Raw genomic sequence first — 20,540 nt, forward strand, 5'->3', positions numbered from 1 at the left:
TTGGAACATACTTGCCAGCCTTTATTGACAAATGAGGAATGAACAGCTTTAAAAATATGGAATACAAGACATTCCAGGAATTACAATAAAAAATGGTTGTTAGGTGCCATCAAGTTAATCTATAGAACTACATGCAGGTTGAGGAAAGGAACTTAAATGACAATGTAATTGATAAAAGTGAGCATGATAGAATGGGGATAGGGAAGTGTAGAGAAAAGGAAGTTTGACTGGGAAGATATAGAATGGGAATGAAAGGAAAGGTGTGTGTGTCATTGGTTGTTCTCTGCATATGCGGCTTTTAGAAGGTGGAATGGAGACCGACCAGGTCTGAAAGTGTTTGTGGTCACCTCCGTCATCTCTCAAAGTGGTCACCTCCATGTTTGTGTGTGTGTGTGTGTGTGTGTGTGTGTGTGTGTGTGTGTGTGTGTGTTTTAGAATGCAGATTTATTTAGGTTTGAAACATTTAACTGTTTGCTTTGCTTGTAAATGCGTTTGAGAAAGACAGGCTATGATTTTGCATTCAAAGTCAAATGTGAGCCTTACTGCTTTTTTAAAAACCAACTGCTTTTTTTTGAAACCTACTGCTTTAAAAAAAAAACCTATTGCTTTTTTAAAATTTAACTTTGTTCCTCAACTGCACAATATTAAGGCATCTGGTTAGTCTTTGCCATTATCGACAAATAAATAAATAAATAAACGATAAGCATATTTAAAAAATTTGATTTGCGAATATTTTTGATGAAAGGATAAAAAAAAAGTGAACCTTACTCTGTGTGTGTGTGTGTGTGTGTGTGTGTGTGTGTGTGTGTGTTAGAATGCAGATTTATTTAGATTTGAAACATTTAACTGTTTGCTTTGCTTGCAAATGCGTTTGAGAAAGACAGGCTATGATTTTGCATTCATTGGTGGCAATTGTTCCACAACCCAACCTCCCCCACTTTTTTTGACTTCTCTCATGGATGATTTTGACCCCAAAAAACAACATAAAGAGAGAAAAACAAAACTAATGAGATGATCAATAAAAGGAAAAGTTGACAGTGAAATTAAACATTCAGATAGGATCAAAAACTTCTCCAAGAACCAGACAAAGGGTGCTCTGTCTAATTAACAACCAGTACAGACTAGGCACGGAATGTGGCCGAACGATACTTAGCCTGGCTCAACACGTGCTAATCTAAGCAATTTTTGCAAAACAATTGATTGTCTTGCACTGATGTTTGCATTTGACAAAACAAAACAATCGTATCATATTGAAAAAGGAAAACGTAAAGATGTTCTTGTAGCAGGAAGAAAAAGGCGAAATAAATTGTCGACCAAAGTCACTGATCTCAGTGGACCAATGAGAAATCAACGGACCAATGTAGGAATTGTCAAGCAGATAGAGTCGCTCTTCAATAATCCCGAATGAATGCCTGGAAAGAAAGCAAACGATATCTTTTCTCCTTATAAAGGAGATTTGTCTGTGTGTGCGCAAAGTAATTTGGACCTGGGAATGTCAAGGTCATTATTTTTACCATCGATGGATGTGTGGAGCATCGTTGAGAGAGAGGAAGACAAATGATGAATTGCCAAAGATGATGGGAATAGAGCCTGTGATGGATGCTGTGAAGAGGAACAGGTTGAGATGGTTTGGTCATGTATTGAGGAAGGATGAAAGTGACTGGTTGAGAAGAGTGATGGAAATGAATGTAGAAGGAAGTAGAGGACGGGGAAGACCGAGAAAGACTTGGCTAAAGATGGTGGAAGAAGAAATGCGGGCAAGGGGGTTAACAAGGGGAGATGCAGAAAATAGGGCAAGATGGAGAAGATTGTCATGGGGACCGCAAGGCTAACCCCCGCTTTAGCAGGGAAAATGGCCTTAAAATGCCTGTTGTTGTTGTTGTTGAGGTGTGGGGGTTTAAGTTTAAGTTTAAGCCATTTTCATGTGTTCTTTTTTCAAACAACACACACGACCATTGGATGTCCCATATTAAAAGTATCGATAAATTTTTAATTAAATTAAATTACTTTTGTTAAATTATTATTATTGCTTAAATCAAATACTCGGCCGTAATTGATAAAGTTCATTGAAATAGTACATTGTGTCCAAGAAAAAAAAAAAAACACATTTTCTTCAGTTTGGTGAATATTTTGGCCTAACTTAAAATAAATCACAGAGCAAGTCTTTAATGTCATATTAAAGTCGATAAACCTTTTCCATGATAATTTCAGCACAGGCCACTGAGATGTTAAGATGCAAAAACAAACGATTTTAAATTTGCACACGACAGCCAATTACTTATCCGTAACGAACAAAATGTTTTCACAATCGCGTAGTTTTTAAATTTAGTTCATCCTTTCAAATGGCTGTCCATAAAAACAAAGCGAACACGACATCTTAACGTTTACGATTGTTTAATACAATGGTAGTGTTTGTACCACATACGCAGTGAGCTTTTCCTGAAGTTAAAAGACTTTGCAGTCCTGTTTGGGATATGCAAAAGGCCGATACACTATTCGCTTGCAGGTGGCACTATTTGATGTCGCTATCATCACAACTGGGAAATCAACTGTAAATGTACAAAACATCCGTACACCCCCATTTAAAAAATCTTATATATATAACAACTTCCGTTGAACTTGGGGCTGACTCAGAAGAAGACCTTTGTTGGTCGAAAGCTTGGTCGACAATTAAAGATCGACGTCCTGAAGCTACGTCCGCGTCTTATTTAATCTAACGATTATATATTCAAATTCAATACAAATGAGACACCCTGCTCGTACTTTGGAGTTTCTACTATTTCTTACAGTTATATATATATATATATATATATATATATATATATATATATATATATATATATATATATATATATAGCTGCGTTCGTGTCTGTGGGTCATAAGTGCCACCCATTTTACAGGCCATGCCTTCCCTCCTCTCCTCCAGCGTCATAAGCACCGCCTTTTAACCAAGACACTCCTTTCTTTCCAACGGCCCAGAACCCCAACCACCAGTCTCCACACAAAGCCGCACCACATTTTGTCACGTCAAACGCGGTTACTTTCTATCTGCTGGACACAGTGACGTGTTGCTTATTACTCAATATGTTACAATCACATGATCAACCATTCTTTGCCAACTGTTTCGTTGGAGTGATTCCTTCTCCTCTGAGCTCCTAAGGTTAATGGCGACAAAACTTTATCGGATCACATTTTTTACCACAATACACCTTAATAGGGGTTTTAAAACAGTCACTTCCCCACAATTCACAACTTATAAACACACGAGCCTCGCGCAGAAAGGATGGGGTGGGATGGGAGTAGGCAGGCAAAGGGGTGGGAAGAGGGCAGGTAAGGGGTGGGGTAGGAGTCTGGAGGGGGCAGGTGGGAGTGCGTTGGGAGGACGAAAAGGGTGGGGAGGGATTGCGGAAGGGGTGGGGGTTGGGTTGGAGTCTGGAGGAAAGGAGTGGGATGGCAGAAGGTGGGAAGAAGGAGGGGAAAGGGTGAGGTGGGAGTCCAGACACAGCGGTGGGAGAAGGAAGGTGATAGAGTGGGAGTCTGGAGGGAGGGGTGGGTGGAGGGTGAGGTGTGGGGTGGGTGGAGGGAGGGGAAGGAGTGGGAGGATGGAGGAGAAGGGGTAGGACTTCAGAGAGAGGGCAGGGGTGGGAAGTGATAGGGGAAGGGGTAGGACGGACATGGCAACGCCGGGTACCGTTGCGAGTTACCAATAAAATGCAATCACACGATGCCTTATAAATTCATAAATCATTAAAAATACTCGAAGTTAAATAGGAGCCCGATCATGTAAGCCCTATAATCCAAATCATAAGCCAAATTCTAGCATTTCTTGATCAATGCAAAAACCCGCAATGGGAAGGAACAGGATTGAATTGATCTTTCGATGTATGAATTTAACTTGTAGTTTGAGTAGCTTAAGCACAAATGGTGGAGGGAGGAAGGCCAGAACACTGATGATCTCAGCTACAGCCAAAACAAGTCATATCTCCTGCTTGCTTTCTGAAGACATCGTGGAAGATGGAAGGATTTCCTTGGTGGTCTCCTCAATGCCTGCCTGCTGCAATTTCTCCGGTTGCTTTTCACCATACTATTTTAAGATAGGCAAAATGCATTGCAAGGAAAGAATGAATCTGCACTACATTGTAGAAACAATGGCATTTTTCATTATGGAGTTTATAAGTTAAGAATGTACGAGGGTTTCCCAAACACTTTTGCAACACAATTTTTTTTAATTTCTAGTAATTTATTATAGAATTCTTTGAACATACTCATAGGATAACGAGATGTATTTATTGCACTCCTCATTTTATTTTTTATTTTTACATAATCTCTGTCAACTTCAACAACCGGGAGAAATAAGAGCATGTATCCCCTTCTTGAACCAGTCTGAATCCTGCACTGGCAGCCATTTCTTCAATAACCTCGTCATCACTCACAAACCTTTTCCCACGAATGGCATCTTTGAGGGCTCCAAAGCGGTGGAAATCTGAGGGGGGAGCAAGATCTGGGCTGTGGGGTGGGTGGGGAAGAACAGTCCATCCGAGTTTTGTGATTGCTTCTTGTGTTTTCAAACGTGTGTGTGGTCGTGCGTTGTCGTGTTGAAGGAGGATTTCAGCAACATTTTTGTGAGGTCGAACTCTCCTAAAACGCTTCTGCAATTTTTTAAGAGTTTGAATGTACAGATCTGAGTTAATGATTTGACCACGTGGCATAATGTCTACCGAAATCACCCCTTCTGCATCCCCAAAAACAGTGGCCATGACTTTCCCTGCTGAAGGGGTAACCTTAAACTTCTTCTTCTGAGGAGAAGTGCCATTCCATTGACTGTCTTTTGGTCTCTGGTTCAAAGTGATGGATCCATGTTTCATCTCCAGTAACGATCCGTGACAAAAAGCTTTCACCATCAGCCTCATAACGGCAGAGCAAATCTGAACACTCTTCTTTCCGCAAAGGTTTGTAATCATCGGTTAGGCTTTGTGGAACCCAACATGTACACACTTTTCAATATCCCAAGACATCAATAATGTTCACACTTCCCTTGGATACTGAGAGCTCAGTTTAAAGCCTTCTGGTTGTAAACCGTCGGTCCTTTCGAATGAGTTAATCAGCACGTTGAAGCAACTCCGGAGTGACTGCTGCTGTTGGCCGACCAGGGCGAGGCGCGTCACTGAGCTCCACTTGGCCTTTCTCAGAACCCGCAATTCGTGAAGCCCAACGACTAACAGTGCTTTATCAACAACATTGACTACGTATACATTTTTTAACCACCTGTGAATGTTCGTGACTGATTCCTTCTCTGTCACAAGAAATTCAATAACAGGCTGTTGTTTAAAACGCTCATCACCACACAGCGCCATTTTGACGACCCCTGCGCATGCGCAAGAAAACATATTGTTCCGTGGCGCTGCAGTAGTAAGCGGAACATTCAAAATTAACCACAGAATAAGTTGCAGACATTTCCTGTTGATTTTGACTGGAGTATATAAAGTGTTGCAAAACTTTTTGGGCAACCCTCGTACAACACAACTGAGTGAAATTGCAATGAAACGAATCAACTCAAATTTGCAAGGAAGAAAGCGAAAAACAAATAATGCAATATACAAACCATATTGTTGATTATTTGATGGCTAACCTGGAACTTTAGGTAGGAAAGGAATGCATCAAAGACGACCGTGCTGAGGCAGACAGCAAGGACACGGAAATGTGTTGGCACATAGAGGAAGTTTACAGTCTGGACAGGTGACCAAAAAAGCCAGTCTACCTGTGAGGGGAAAAAGAAGAGATGAAAACTTGTGACAATAATGCCTCAACAGTTAAAAGACACTCTTGAGAGGGGGCATATAAGAGTTAAAATGCTGGGGGCTTCTGAGTGAGGGTCTACATAAGAAAAACAACAGAAAGCAAAATGGCAGTATGAGAATTAAAGTGTTTGGAAGGTGATGCCACATAATGCTATCTTGGCAGCCGAAAGAGATGTCATAATCTCTGTGGCATGTTTTTGAACATGCATCCCCTAACATACATTCGATCAGGTGCCGGATGGTGCTTTATGGGATAGTTCCATTCTTCATTCACTGGCAGTCTGAGTTCAAGGTCAGGTGGAAAGTCAGGACAGACACGATATGGATGGACAGACAAAGATGTTATGTTGGAACAAGGCTTGGGCTTCTTGCTGGCAATGCCATTACTTCTATGGTTTCCTGCATAGTACTTCGTGACGATTCATGACAGCATGCCTTTAACCATTACCTTGAATCAGAATAAAGACCGGGCCTATGACACTGGAGGCAAACGTTGTTAGGACAGGATCCACGCCTTTCTTGATGTATTGCCTCAGCCCTTAGAAGCATGGTGAGTCTGTGTCACATCCAGTACAGAGGGTGTTCTACAAGACAAGTAAACTTTTCCAAAACAGTCATACTCAACCATGTTGTATTGTGCAAAACGTTGCCCAGGTCTTTGATATTTGCCTAATATGCAGTGGACAAGTATCAAACTACTGGTTTGTTTAACTGACATCAATCACTTTGATGTCCATCATCAAAAACATCAATTTTGAAACGTGGCATTGAGGATCATTTGTCCACTGCATACAACAACAACATGCATTTTTTTAAAGGAAAAATGGCCTTAAAATGCATGTTGTTGTTGTATGCAGTGGACAAATGATCCTCAATGCCACGTTTCAAACTTGATGTTTTTGATGATGGACATCAAAGTGATTGATGTCAGTTAAACAAACCGGTAGTTTGATACTTTCCATTATCTTCGTGATCACGAGAAACACCAAACTAACTAGCTGCATGCTTTTGTGTATGCACAAATTCCAACATTGAACAGCTCCTAATATCTGCACATTGGTCAATGTTTCATGGTTCGTACAGCCATGGAAGACCAAATTTCCAGTTTTCCAGGACAAAATGTTGTTTTCCAGGACATTTAATACACGTTTTATGTGCAAGTGGCATCAGATTTTTCAATGTCACTTGTACTTAAAAAAAAGAAAAAAGAAAAAAAAAAGCCATCGTTTTTTCAATACAATGAATCAACATACATTGATGTTTGGATTAGAAGACAGACAATAAATATAAACAATATACAACTGAAGTATAAATACCTGTCCTGCAGGCAAAAAAAATTGTCATATGGGAATTTAACCAGTTAATTTGCAATCACATGGACACCATGCTATGATGTTCAGTGCTTCTCACGTGACACCTAAGTGTGCTTTCCCACATATTCCTGATATTGAATGCCTTTTCACAGACCCTGCATCTGGTGAATAGACTCCTTCACGAGCCAATCCCAGAACCAATCCCTGCAATGAACTTGACTCAGTCACGAGGAATTAAAATAGCAAAAACTTTCATATTCTTCAAATTTTCTTCATTTCCCTTTACAATTGGCAATGTGCATGCAAAGTAACTACTTCCTGCTTAATCGGGACTTTCCATAAACACTTGCATAATATATACATGATCCAAGAGAAACCATTTTGGCTTGGCTTTATTAAGTACCTGGGGGAAGTTAAAATTGGCAACATTCTTTTTCTGCGAAATTAACAATTCCGACCAGAGGCACAGCATATTATTTATACTTGTGCAATTTTCTTGATTTTCCAGGAGTTTCAATGACTTGGACAAGTTTTCCAGGACTTTCCAGTACTGAGAAATGCTTTCTCATTTTTTCAGGCCTTCCAAGTATGGTGCAAACCATGTCTTTGCGACCTATTCCTCACATTCTCAGCTACCCCTGGTCCACAATTATCAAACAATAGCAAAATGTTATTGTTAAAGCAGCTACTGATTCAGTAAAAGTTAAAATGAGATCCGGTGGCTTTTGGTGTGCTTTCCCACACCAAAATCAAAATTACATGTGCATCACATGTAAACATCATTTGCATTGAAAGGAAGCGGTCAAATATACATAGATATTGTAATTAATGTAAAAATCAAGGGCCCAGTCACCTCATAATGAGTGATTTTCCAGGTTCAATCCAATCCAATCCAATATTTTGCAGGACGTGGTTGAAGGTTACATTGCATTGAACCTTGGAAAGGCCTACTGCTTTGAGTGCAGCTATGCTGCTGATGCAGTGCTGCTAATGCTGTGCTGCCTTTGAAATTCCAAGCACAGTTGTGCTTCTGGTGCAGCGACCCCTTTGAAATTTTGCCGGTGAGTGCCGGTGATAACGTGTACTCCTCGGGAAACAGAGGGATTTTTAACATCCATCCACTAATCCTAGCAGATGGAACACCCAGAAGAACATATATCCGAGGGATGGTGCACACATGGATACCTCGTCCCGCCTGTGAAGCACCAGGATGACAGTTAGAGTTTAGTCGAGATTCAAATCCAGGCTAAACAGCTTCAACGCACATGTGCAAACCTAGAGGCATCACTGCCAGCACATTTCCAGGTGTTGAGAATTTTAACAAGTAGGGCACTGGTTCATTTCCCCTTGAGATAGGATCTGACAGTTTACATATAGTGTGATGCACAAACCAGTATATAGGGAAGAAACTTCTGTTTGATTTCTTTCCACGACTTGTCAAATGACTGTCGATCCAAAGTTCCCAGACCTGGGAATAAAAATACTGGTTTGAGAGACTGCTCTGGACTCAAACATACAGAAACATACTGCCATTGTACTATTATGAGTTATACGTTACTACCAAAGAAAGCAAAGATTTTATATATATATATATATATATATATATATATATATATATATATATATATATATATATATATATATATATATATATATATATATATATATATATATATATATATATATATATATATATATATATCAATACACTACGTCTCATCTGAACACAATATGTGTTCAGATGAGACGTGTTTATATGAGACGTGTTTATATATATATATATATATATATATATATATATATATATACACTATGTGGCCAAAAGTATGTGTACACCCAAACTCGTTGAACATCTCATTCCAAAATCATGCTATAACAGCCTCCACTCTTCTGGGAAGGCTTTCCACTAGATGTGGAACATTGCTGTGAGGATTTGCTTCCATTCAGCCACAAGAGCATTAGTGAGGTCGGGCACGAATGTTGGGCGATTAGGTCTGGCTCGCAGTCGGCGTTCCAATTAATCCAAAAGGTGTTCAATGGGGTTGAGGTCAGGGCTCTGTGTATGCCAGTGAAGCTCTTCCACACCGATCTTGGACAAGCCATTTCTGCATGGACTTCACTTTGTGTATGGGGGCATTGTCATGCTGAAACAGAAAAGGGCCTTCCCCAAACTGTTTACACAAAGTTGGAAGCACACAATCATCTAGAATGTCATTGTATGCTGTCGTGTTAAGATGTCCTTTCACTGGAACTAAGGAGCCTAGCACGAACCATGAAAAACAGCCCCAGACCATTATTCCTCCTCCACCAAACTTTACAGTTGGCACTATGCATTCGGGAAGGTAGCGTTCTCCTGGCATCCGCCAAACCCAGATTCATCCGTCGGACTGCCAGATGGTGAAGCATGATTCATCACTCCAGAGAACACGTTTCCCCTGCTCCAGAGTCCAATGGCTGTGAGCTTTACACCACTCCAGCCGACGCCTGGCATTGCGCATGGTGATCTTAGGCTTGTGTACGGCTGCTCGGTCATGGAAACTCATTTCATGAAGCTCCCGAAAACAGTTGTTATGCTGACTTTGGAACTCGGTAGTGAGTGTTGCAAATGAGGACAGACGATTTTTACGTGCTACACGCTTCAGCACTCGGCGGTTCCATTCTGTGAACTTGTGTGGCCTACCACTTTGTGGCTGAGCTGTTGTTGTTCCTAGACGTTTCCACTTCACAATAACAGCACTTACAGTTGCCCAGGGCAGCTTTAGTAGGGCAGAAATTTGACGAACTGACTTTTTGGGAAGGTGGCATCCTATGACGGTGCCATGTTGAAAGTCACTGATCTCTTCAGTACAGTCCATTCCACTGCCAATGTTTGTCTATGGAGATTGTATGGCTGTGTGCTTGATTATATGTACCTGTCAGCAGTGGGTGTGGCTGAAACAGCTGAATCCACTAATTAGAGGGGATGTCCGCATACTTTTGGCCATGTCGTGTTTATTACAAGTCATCCTTTAAAAAACACTAATTATGGGGGAATTTACCTTTATGGGAAATTAATTACCGTGGAATGAACCCTTCCGCAATTATGGGGGGAATTATCCTGTCTATAATTACGGGGGAATTATTCCGTCCATATATTATGTGGGAATTAACCCTTCTGTTATTATAGGTGAATTAACTAATCTGTCCGTAATTACAGGGGGATTGATCAATCCGTATATTATGGGGAATTATCCCATCCATCAGGACAGGTTCTTTGGTAGTGATATACTAAGGAAGATGCTCAAACTAGCTGAGCGATATCAGGGTGAAGATGACGTTTTGAAACACATTACATATACGGTTGGTGTTTAGATGATATGATGATGTTTAAAACATACATACATACATACATACATAGTTACATACCATTACATACTACTACATACCATTACATACTACTACATACACACATAAATCACACATACAGACAAGAACAAAGAACAGAACAAAATGATTATCTTTACCAAAAATGTATGTAGTGAAGAGGAATGGGGAGGCAACAATGCAGTCCAGGAAAACTTTTCGTGCTACCGTTCGTACAGACTTTCCAGGAAGTTTATGATCCAGCCAACTGTACCAGGCATGGCAAAGGGAGCCTTGGAAACAGCCCACCGTCAGCATATTCCCTGTAAAGAAACATGCCAAACAGTTTGTGACCCATAGATATGTACTTGTATTGGGTATGAGCAATGAATGAACTGTAGAAAAAGTGATTTGCAAGGAGGTAAGAGACAGAGGATAAAGCTATCCTGGTCCGCACTGCCCATCAAATCTCAGAAGACAAGCAGAGTCAAGTTAACTTCGTACAATACTCAGCAAGAAAAAATTGAGGAGACTCGTGCAAAAATAAAACTAGAATGGCACTCAGTGGAGAGCATACCTCCCTCCGCCTGGTGGGCCATATCACTCAATGGTGAAGAATCACTCAAAAAATTATACTAGCTGGATCCGGATCTGGACCTTCATCAAAATCGAATAGATTCTTCCTTGTCACACACACAACCTGTCCAACAAGTTTCGTACAAATCCATCCATAACTTTTTGAGATATCTTGCTATGTATCGTTTTTGGTCCTATCTCCCAATGGTGAAGAATCACTTAAAAAATTAAATAACTCTCATATCCAAATCCAAATTCAGATCTTCACCAAAATCGAATCGAACCGTCCTTGTCAGATACCAAACCCGTCCACCAACTTTTGTCCAAATCTGTACACAACCTTTTGAGATATCCTGCTATGTATCGTTTTTGGCCATATCTCCCAATGGTGAATTTTGCTACCTCGGAGACATGCTGAATGGAGAGGGTGGATCAGACTCGGCAACGGTTCCTAGAGTGAGATGTGCATGGAAGAAGTTTCGGGAACTGAGTGGCGTGCTGATGAGGAGGGGAGTGTCGTTGAAGCTGAAGGGAAAGGTGTATGCTGCATGTGTGAGAAGTGTTATGATTTCTGGGAGTGAGACATGGGTCATGAATGTAGAGCAGCAACGAAGGCTGGAAAGAGAGGAAATGCGAATGGTTCGGTGGATGTGCGGAGTACCGTTGAGAGAGGAAGACAAATGATGAATTGCGAAAGATGATGGGAATAGAGCCTGCGATTGATGCTGTGAAGAGGAACAGGTTGAGAGGGTTTGGTCATGTGTTGAGGAAGGATGAAAGTGAATGGTTGAGAAGAGTGATGGAAATGAATGTAGAAGGAAGTCGAGGACGGGGAAGACCGAGAAAGACTTGGCTAAAGATGGTGGAAGAAGAAATGCGGGCAAGGGGGTTAACAAGGAGAGATGCAGAAAATAGGGCAAAATGGAGAAGATTGTCATGGGGACCGTAAGGCTAACCCCCGCTCTCGCAGGGAAAATGGCCTTAAAATGCATGTTGTTGTTGTTGTTGTTGTTGTTGTTGTCCCAATGGTGAAGAATCACTTTTAAAATTCTAGTAGCCGGATCCGAATCCGGATCTTCACCAAAATCTAATAATTTCGTCCTTGTCACATGCGCTATATCTCTGCCAAATTTTGTCCGAATCCATCAGCAACTTTGAGATATTTTGTTCACAAACGGACAGACAGGGGTGAAAACATAACCTCCATCCACCTTTGGTGGCGGAGGTAAAAACAGCCCCGAGTGGGCTGATGGTCATCTCTTGAGGTTGTTTTGGGGGAGCTACCTTGATCCAAAATCGAAAAATCTAAGACTGGGCGATCCTGTGGACAATGGAGTGGAAGGGCTGCGTCGGGTTTCAGAGCAATCGGTTGGTAAAAGAGGGACAACTAGCGATCCAAAGTTTCAGGGGGTAACCTCCCCTGGGAGCCTCCATGCTCCAAAATCTAAAAATTTAAGCTTGAGCGATTGTGCGGGCTACTATCTTGTATTCATGTGTAAAATTTCAGAACAATCAGTCGGGTTATAAGGAAGGAGTAACAAAAATAGCAAAAGGTCAACAAAGGACCAGACGGACAGACATCACAACCCATTTTATATGGTCATCTCTTCGAGACCTAGATGAGATGACCTAATAAATTGGTACCGAATGACCATTGTGCTTGTGAATACACTATATTAGCAAAAGTATTGGGACTGCACATCCAAACTTGAATCCTCCCAAACTGCATGTGCATATTTTACCAACACTGCCATGCAGCATGAACTTTATAAATGTCTTATTATGACATTTTTTGATGTTGCACTCCTGACTGATGCAATACTACAATGAAGGGCCTTAGGTCTATCAGCATGACAAAACTCCGCTTGCAAATGCTATCTAACCAGGAAAGGTTGTAGCCCAAGGTAAGACCCAGAATCTTGAGGAAACCAACTTTTTTGCAGAGTATGATACTTGCTAAAATTAAATGGAATGTTCGAGATGTTGGATCGACATCTAATTAGGTGTGCTGAGAGGGATGCAAATGCTGATAAAATCAATAATGTATAACTTGGCACAATGTCGAGTAATCATGCAAGAGGTGGTATAAAGGGTTTCTATGGAATCAGATATGCATTTCTGTATATGAGGAACAGAGCTGGGCCAAAAAACCTGCCTTGGACCACTCCATCCACTATTGGGAGATTATATGAAAATAAGTTCAGAGCAATGCAATGATTGCACATAGAAAGGAAGTTAGTGATCAAGGAATGGAATCAGCCATGGAAGCTTAAAATCAAAATCCTACATATTGCCTTCACTTGGAGTTGAACTCATGACCTTTTGTTAACAAGTCCAGTGCACTCAACATGATGAAATCAGGCAACTACTATGACCAACATGTACACTACTTTAGTAGCTAGACCTACAACTGAATATATTGAGACTTTCTCCATAGTCTCTTTGTTGCTCCTGAACTTGTTGGTACATTTCATCAAATTTCAATAGGTGAAAATAAGACAGCAAAAAAATATAAATTATAACAAGTGTTCACTCGTGGTTGGTAAAAGTTAAACAAACAAAATTAGCTTCCTTTTAAGCTCAACATGTTATTCAACCATTTAAACATTAAATCATTTTAATTGTGGCTCACTTGTTCTACTCCAGTTGTATTGATGTTCTTCCAACGTCCCACGTTGGACGTATACTTCCCTTCCCTGCTCCAGTGCATCCCCGATTGCCATCATGGTCCCAGATGCCAGCGTATTAGTGAGAAGTAGCAAACGGCCACGGAACAGTGGAGCAAAGACCGCCATACTGTCCTGGTGAAGATGGTACAATTTACAACAAGAGCAATCAAAGATGGCAGACCCTCGCCAGAACGTGTTTGTGTGGTGTATTTTCTGTGTTATTTATTAGCTGCTGCGCTTGTGTGGTTTATTGACGTAGATTTATGTTCAACCCAAAATGGCTGCCAAACCACGTGACCACTGACCTCATCAATTCAATTCTCCCATATCATTTTTGTGTGGATCATGCTCAAGAAATTTCAAACTGATCGGATCAAGCTTTCTACTTGTCTAATTATGACGTCATAATGACATCATTATTAATATATGTTGTTTCCCATGCGGAGTACTTCACAATGAGCCAAGTATCGTTTTTTTTTCCATGGAGTGGTTTCAGATATAGAGGCGCAAAGTTATTTTTTTTCGGTTTTGACAAGATGGCGCCCGTACCACGTGACCTATGATGTGATAATTATCATTAAGAAAATCCACAGGAAGAGGCGCTCCTATGGTGAAAATTTGTGTCAATTGAACCAATGGTTGCAGAAAAAAGCATACTCACGTTTTGTGCAGACAAACAAACAAACAGACAAACAAACAGACAAACAAACAGACAAACAAACAAACAGACAAACAAACAAACAAACTGACCCAAATGCAATACCTTGTCCTCTGGTGAGGGTAAAATTATCATTTTGTTTGAGAACAGAGCTAGGAAAATACAAGAAGTATTTAGAATGCAAAACAAGTGCATGTAAAAGCAGTGGGGGAAGAGTGAAATTTAGAGCAATAAAGTTGAGAAAAAGAAGGACCAAATGATCCAAAACGTGTTAAAAAATTAACATGAAATGTAAATAAGACTTCCACGATCATCATGGAAAAGTACATTCATATGAGGCATTGGGGCTCAGCTACAAAAGCCGATAAATCACGTGAACAAAACCACACAGCAATTAAAAACAAGCCCGAAAGTCTAACAACGGCGTAGCCAGGCTTGTTTGATACTTTAGTTGAAGAGGATAGTATTACCTGGGTGGGGATAACAGTTAGCAGTTAGCAAATATTGTATTGATTTTTTTTTTTTTTTTAACTTCAGACATGGACAGCCGTTTCGTGAGTGACTTGGGTATAAAAACGGCGAATGGCAAACGATGAACCAATAAATTCCACATTCCTGTGCCGCCTTCAGTCGAACGCCAGGCGCTGACAGCAGGTTCGTGAGGGAGTTGAGCAAAAACGTACCCAGTCTGAATGCTGCTATATCCAGTCAATGGTGATATCCAGTCAATGACAATCCTGCCATCGTACCCACGTCCAAAGGAAGTGGTTCAGTTTGACATTGTTAATATGAAATAGGCAAAGCCTAGAAATGAATGAAACCCTTCATAAATACCCTTTAGAATCCTTTAGAAAAATACCCTTTAGAATCCTTTATAATTATACTTGGTCAATAAAAAGTATGTCTTATACTCACTAGTCACTATGATTATGGAAGACCACTTACGAGAGGAGAGATTCAAAGAAACTTTATAAATGACGATTTGGGATCTGTTTACAAAGATCTGTATGTTCGAGTGCTCGATTGTTTGACCACCGCACGCCATGGAGATGGCAAAGTTGCATTAAAGCTCAATTTTGAAAATCCTCAAATTCCACTCTATTTTTGAAATAAGGTCAACAAAAACAACGACTTACCAAAGGAATGTCTTCTGTCAAGCACGGAATTGTCTGTTTGTGTAGTTTATGGACGCACAAATTGGCATTTTACAGACGAATGAATGCTAACACAACATTAGGACATGTGCAACGCAAATTTTATGGGAGCTTCAAGATGGCGTCCGGTGACTTCACCCCACGCGGCCAATCCGCTATCCAGTCAATATAACGGAGATCAGTGACCAACAAGCACAATGGTAGGGTGCATATACAAGCTTGGAATGGGAGTCCTCCTTCTCACTCCCCATTTATATCCCTCTTCCTCGTAAACTGTATCTGCTGTTAAAACAAAAAATTAATTTGGCGAAGTTGTCACAAGAGGATCGAGTAAACCTGAAAACGACGGCTCAGACAGCATTTGCTCGAGTACCACAGTAGCATTGCTTACATTGGAGACCGCCATGTTGTTAAGCACTGCCGAGCAATCCGTTCCGTTGAACTGCTTGCTTGAGCGCTTTGAATCAAGCAATAGCAAACTGCTTGTTCATGGGAGTCAGGCAAGGAAGCCAAAATGATTAAGTAAAACGCGTTTAAGTGATAAACATATCACGTGTTATTGCAAGTACAGTAGTTAGTAGGCTAAGGCAGATAGGAGAAAGAAAAATGGCAGATATCACCATATACTGATAAACATGCACCAGATTCCAAAGTATTTCTGAGAACCAAAATATCATTTGTCACGTACATTGATAATTCCGTTTATATGATAGTACGGACCGTGAGGCGTGATGACGTGGCTCGCCGCGACGTACACGACTCCTCACCGACAAAACCAGCCAACCAGCAGCGACACCTCGCCACCGCGAATGTCAATACACCTCCCCTGATACGAGTGACGCCCAGCTTGTCAACAACACCCAATGAACTCTGTGCTAACTCACTTGGTAGTCATTGCTGAGTGTTGAAGTCAATGCGCCCGCCCCATGTTGAGACCTCCAAAGGAAGTGACTAAAAAACATTGTCGTACGACTTGCGTCACCTGAGTTCTTCTTCTTCATCAAAATTTAACGGCTACAGTTATTCCCACGTTCTTATGGGGTTGGTCGGGGGAAGCTTTGGCCCAAGTCTTTCACGAACCGACCGGTCAGGCCTGACGTTTGATTAAGATTAGGGCAGGAATTTGTAATTTGTTCAGGGTGCCTGCGATAGCTCGCCTACTCTTACTGATGTGATGGACACCGTGGGTGTTTACCGTCCACCAGGGAATTCCGGCAGACTGGACGCCCGGCTTAACGTCCATCGGAGGGTCGGCGCACACATTGATGAATCACACTGTCTGTGAAATACCAGGGTAGCAGTTTAGAGCAGCTGGGTCGGGATTCGAAGTATATTTTCAAGGTGTCTATACGTACATTAGCTAAGCTGGGCTGTCGTCCTTCCCGCTATATGTACCGTTACTATTGTAAAGGAAAAGTTTAAACCAAAATGATTAACTCCGTATGAAAGTTGATCTTTGTAAATAAAGTAAATGATATTAAACTACACGTGAGAATACAACATAGGCCATCGCACTGTTGCACATGATGATGGTGTGTGTGCGGAAAATGAATGAGGGAAGCTCGGGGTAGAGTGACGGGGTTAGAGGAAAAGGCGATCGTTAAGCCAATCAGGTATGGCGGTGGGTATGAGTAGCGGCGCCGAGGAAGCCTTGAGGCGGGAAGTGAACCGGCCCGATCCGTGTACGACGTCCGACCTGCTGCCCGAACGCTACGAGATACAACGAACCGCTGACTTCATACGGCGGCACCGTTTGCATAGGGTAAGCACAACTTGTGAATCGCTTTCGCACTTTGTTTGGACGCGCAACACTCGGGACGAACTGATACCTTGACTCGAATCCCGCACAGGTTGTGCTTCAGTTTCCTGACGAGCTGCTTCCGGATGCGGCTCCTGTGGCGCGACTGCTGCGGGAAGCGACTGGATTGCGGCCGCTTATCCTGGCAGACACTTCGTATGGCAGGTAAAGTAAATATATAATTATATATATATATATATATATATATATATATAATTTCAAAACACACCTGGTCACAAGTGTGCCTCACTGATTGGGTCCTCAGTCGAGGTCCTCGGCATCATCCATTTTCGGCCCTTCAACCTGGATACGGTCAGCCAAGGTGGGCCAGCAGGGACACATACGCCTCCACATGCAACAGCTACACCCGGATGCGTACATACCCCCAGCCAATGAGAACACAGACTACAACAACAAAACCACCTCCACTCCCAGAATCCACAGCCCCTCATCCACTCACTCATTCACACACCAACAAAATATTTTAAAATACCACCCGACTACCTACCCTTACAACATGCACCAGTCAAACAAAAACACATTCATGCAAAACACACACACACTCACACTCCCACTTCACACACAATTCACACATCTCCATTTATCTTCCGTGCTAAGTCACTACCCCTTTAGGCTGAAATGCTCCACCACCCACAACCTCAACCTACACCATTTGACGTGCCTCCATAAACTTCCTCAATATCCACAGTAAGCCTTTCAAGGCAACCTGGGCCACCTTGTCACACATCCTCCTTCTTTCTGTCCCACACACTCCAAGCCGAGCAAGAAATGCAGAAAAGGAATTGCCAATATACCCTCTACACCCCACCTCAAATGGCTGACAAGAAACTCGCCAACCCTTCTCCTGACATTCTGCCTCCAGCTCACTGTACTTTCCTCTCTTACTCTCATGCACCTCCTCCATGTTCTCTTCCCAAAGTACAGACAATTCCCCTAAGATGACCCGTCACCGCACCTGGATTCCACCACACCTGGAACGATGCCTAGAACGGGCCAAAGGGGGATTGAAGCACAGACCGAATGTGGAGTGAAGGAAAGATTCCTCTAACGGACTGAATGTGGATTGAAAGAAAGAGATAGTTGGAAGTGGGGATACACCACACTGGGAATACATAGACTAACTAACCACAACACATGTTCCCATTCCCAAACGAAGTCTTAGATAATGGGCAAAGGTCTACCTTTACATGGACTAAGAAATAATAACTATCTTGGGATTCCTGTCGTGTACTCTCAGGGGACATTTTCCCAAACCACAACAATATATGTATAAAAATATATATCGTTTTTGCTGATATCTGATGCTGGTCAATTCCTGCCTCATTCCTACACAGTTGCTGTGTCGATGAAGTTTCTGCTGAGCATGCCAATGCAGATGGCCTTGTGCATTACGGGCACGCCTGTCTCAGTCCTACACGACGTCTGCCTGTTCTGTATGTGTTTGCACGGCGCAAGTTGGATGTGCAGCGCTGCGTGGCTGCATTTCACCACCTATATCCCATGCGCAACACACGCGTGTTATTGCTCTGCGACTTAAAATATGCACATGCCATTGGTAAGCCCTTGCACCTCGCTCTTCTTCTTCTTATAATTTCCTATTTATTTCATATTTCTCCTCTTTAGGGAGGAAACAGTCGTTGTCAGCATTGTCTCGTTCGTATGCAGCATGTGGCTGCCGGTTAGCATCAGTTTCTGCAGGGTCTTGGCTGCCTCCTGAAGGCAGTTCAACAAACAGGAGGAAAAAGGACCCAAATCATGGAAGCAGGCATAAGGCCTCGCTGTTTGGCGTTTAAACAGGACGGTGCTCCTCGAAGATTGCATGCGTCCTGTAGGAAATGGCGTTCCAGGGATAAGAGAGCATAGAGAGCTAGACCTGGGGAAACTTCAAAACAACAGCCCATTGTTTGAGGCCACCAACCTGTGTGCCCTTTGACTGACCCAGGAAAGAAAATCACGGGTTTCGCTGGCCCAGGATCTCCTGCAGCCTACTTTTACAGTCGACACAACAACAACAACAACATGCATTTTAAGGCAATTTTCCCTGCTAGAGCGGGGGTTAGCCTTGCGGTCCCCATGACAATCTTCTCCATTTTGCCTTATTTTCTGCATCTCTCCTTGTTTAACCCCCTTGCCCGCATTTCTTCTTCCACCATCTTTAGCCAAGTCTTTCTCGGTCTTCCCCGTCCTCTACTTCCTTCTACATTAACTTCCATCACTCTTCTCAACCAGTCACTTTCATCCTTCCTCAATACATGACCAAACCATCTCAACCTGTTCCTCTTCACAGCATCAATCACAGGCAATATTCCCATCATCTTTCGCAATTCATCATTTGTCCTCCTCTCTCTCAACGATACTCCGCACATCCATCGAACCATTCGCATTTCCACCCTTTCCAGCCTTCGTTGCTGCTCTACGTTCATTACCCATGTCTCGCTCCCATAAATCATAACACTTCTCACACATGCAGCATACACCTTTCCCTTCAGCTTCAGCGACACTCTCCTCCTCATCAGCACGCCACTCAGTTCCCGAAACTTCTTCCATGCACATCTCACTCGAGCAACCGTTGCCGAGTCTGATCCACCTTCTCCATTCAGCATGTCTCCGAGGTAGCAAAATGTTTTCACACCTTCCAGCTTCACGCCATCTCCAAGATCCAACTCAACATTTCCTCCATCTGCAGCTCCCTCTGCGCACACCTTACATTACAGTCGACACAAGATGAATGAAAACCTCCTGTTGCCATGCAACACAAATTTTCAACCGATGTAGGCATTTTGTTCCCAACAAGACTTGCGTGGAAAAACGAGATGGATAATTGAGAATTATACCCTTTGAGAATCCTAACAATATTTTGGAGCTCTTTGCTTGTGAAAAAACCACACAGGAATATGAGAGAGTGGAGAAACCGGAAGACATGCCCTCTCACTACTTAATTACCCCCACCACCAAAGGTGGATGGAAGTTATGTTTTCAACCCTGTCTGTTTGTCTGTCCATCCGTTTGTTTGTGAACAATATATTTAAAAAAGTTGTGGACAGATTCGGACAAAATTTGGCAGAGATGTAGCGTATGTGAGTGACAAGGACGAAATGATTAGATTTCGGTGAAAATCCGGATTCGGATCCGGCTACTGCAATTTTTAAAGTGATTCTTCACCATTGGGAGATAGGGCCAAAAACGATACAAAGCAGGATATCTCAAAAAG

The 20,540-nt window shown here is 42.1% G+C and overlaps 2 protein-coding genes across 9 annotated transcripts in view; one reads left to right on the forward strand and one right to left on the reverse strand.

Moving 5' to 3' along the window:
* LOC137428443 (mpv17-like protein 2) lies at positions 1 to 17,449 on the reverse strand. Of its 7 annotated transcripts, none has more exons than XM_078777141.1 (6): positions 16,395 to 16,487; positions 13,662 to 13,830; positions 10,615 to 10,776; positions 8,503 to 8,579; positions 5,630 to 5,758; positions 1 to 1,412 (listed from the first exon to the last, which is right to left on the reverse strand). In XM_078777141.1, the coding sequence occupies exons 1-6, from the start codon at positions 16,470 to 16,472 to the stop codon at positions 1,392 to 1,394; spliced, it is 636 nt and encodes a 211-aa protein (XP_078633267.1). In that variant the 5' UTR covers positions 16,473 to 16,487; the 3' UTR covers positions 1 to 1,391. The 7 variants fall into 7 exon arrangements, with proteins under 7 accessions (XP_078633267.1, XP_078633236.1, XP_067974475.2 ...); XM_078777110.1 differs by having other exon boundaries at positions 1 to 4,084; XM_068118374.2 differs by lacking the exons at positions 1 to 1,412; positions 5,630 to 5,758; positions 16,395 to 16,487 and adding exons at positions 7,486 to 8,306; positions 17,340 to 17,449.
* The window catches only part of DPH2 (diphthamide biosynthesis 2), a 14,685-nt gene continuing 10,671 nt past the window's right edge, over positions 16,527 to 20,540 (forward strand). For both annotated transcript variants that reach the window (XM_078777097.1, XM_068118355.2), the window contains exons 1-3: positions 16,527 to 17,272; positions 17,361 to 17,473; positions 18,664 to 18,884. In XM_078777097.1, the coding sequence (XP_078633223.1) occupies positions 17,126 to 17,272; positions 17,361 to 17,473; positions 18,664 to 18,884 (481 nt within the window). In that variant the 5' untranslated portion in view covers positions 16,527 to 17,125. The remainder of the gene's footprint in view (positions 17,273 to 17,360; positions 17,474 to 18,663; positions 18,885 to 20,540) is intronic.

The sequence above is a fragment of the Myxine glutinosa genome, chromosome 1 (genome assembly GCF_964187855.1).
Source record: "Myxine glutinosa chromosome 1, kmMyxGlut1.1, whole genome shotgun sequence".
NCBI classification, from domain to species: domain Eukaryota; kingdom Metazoa; phylum Chordata; class Myxini; order Myxiniformes; family Myxinidae; genus Myxine; species Myxine glutinosa.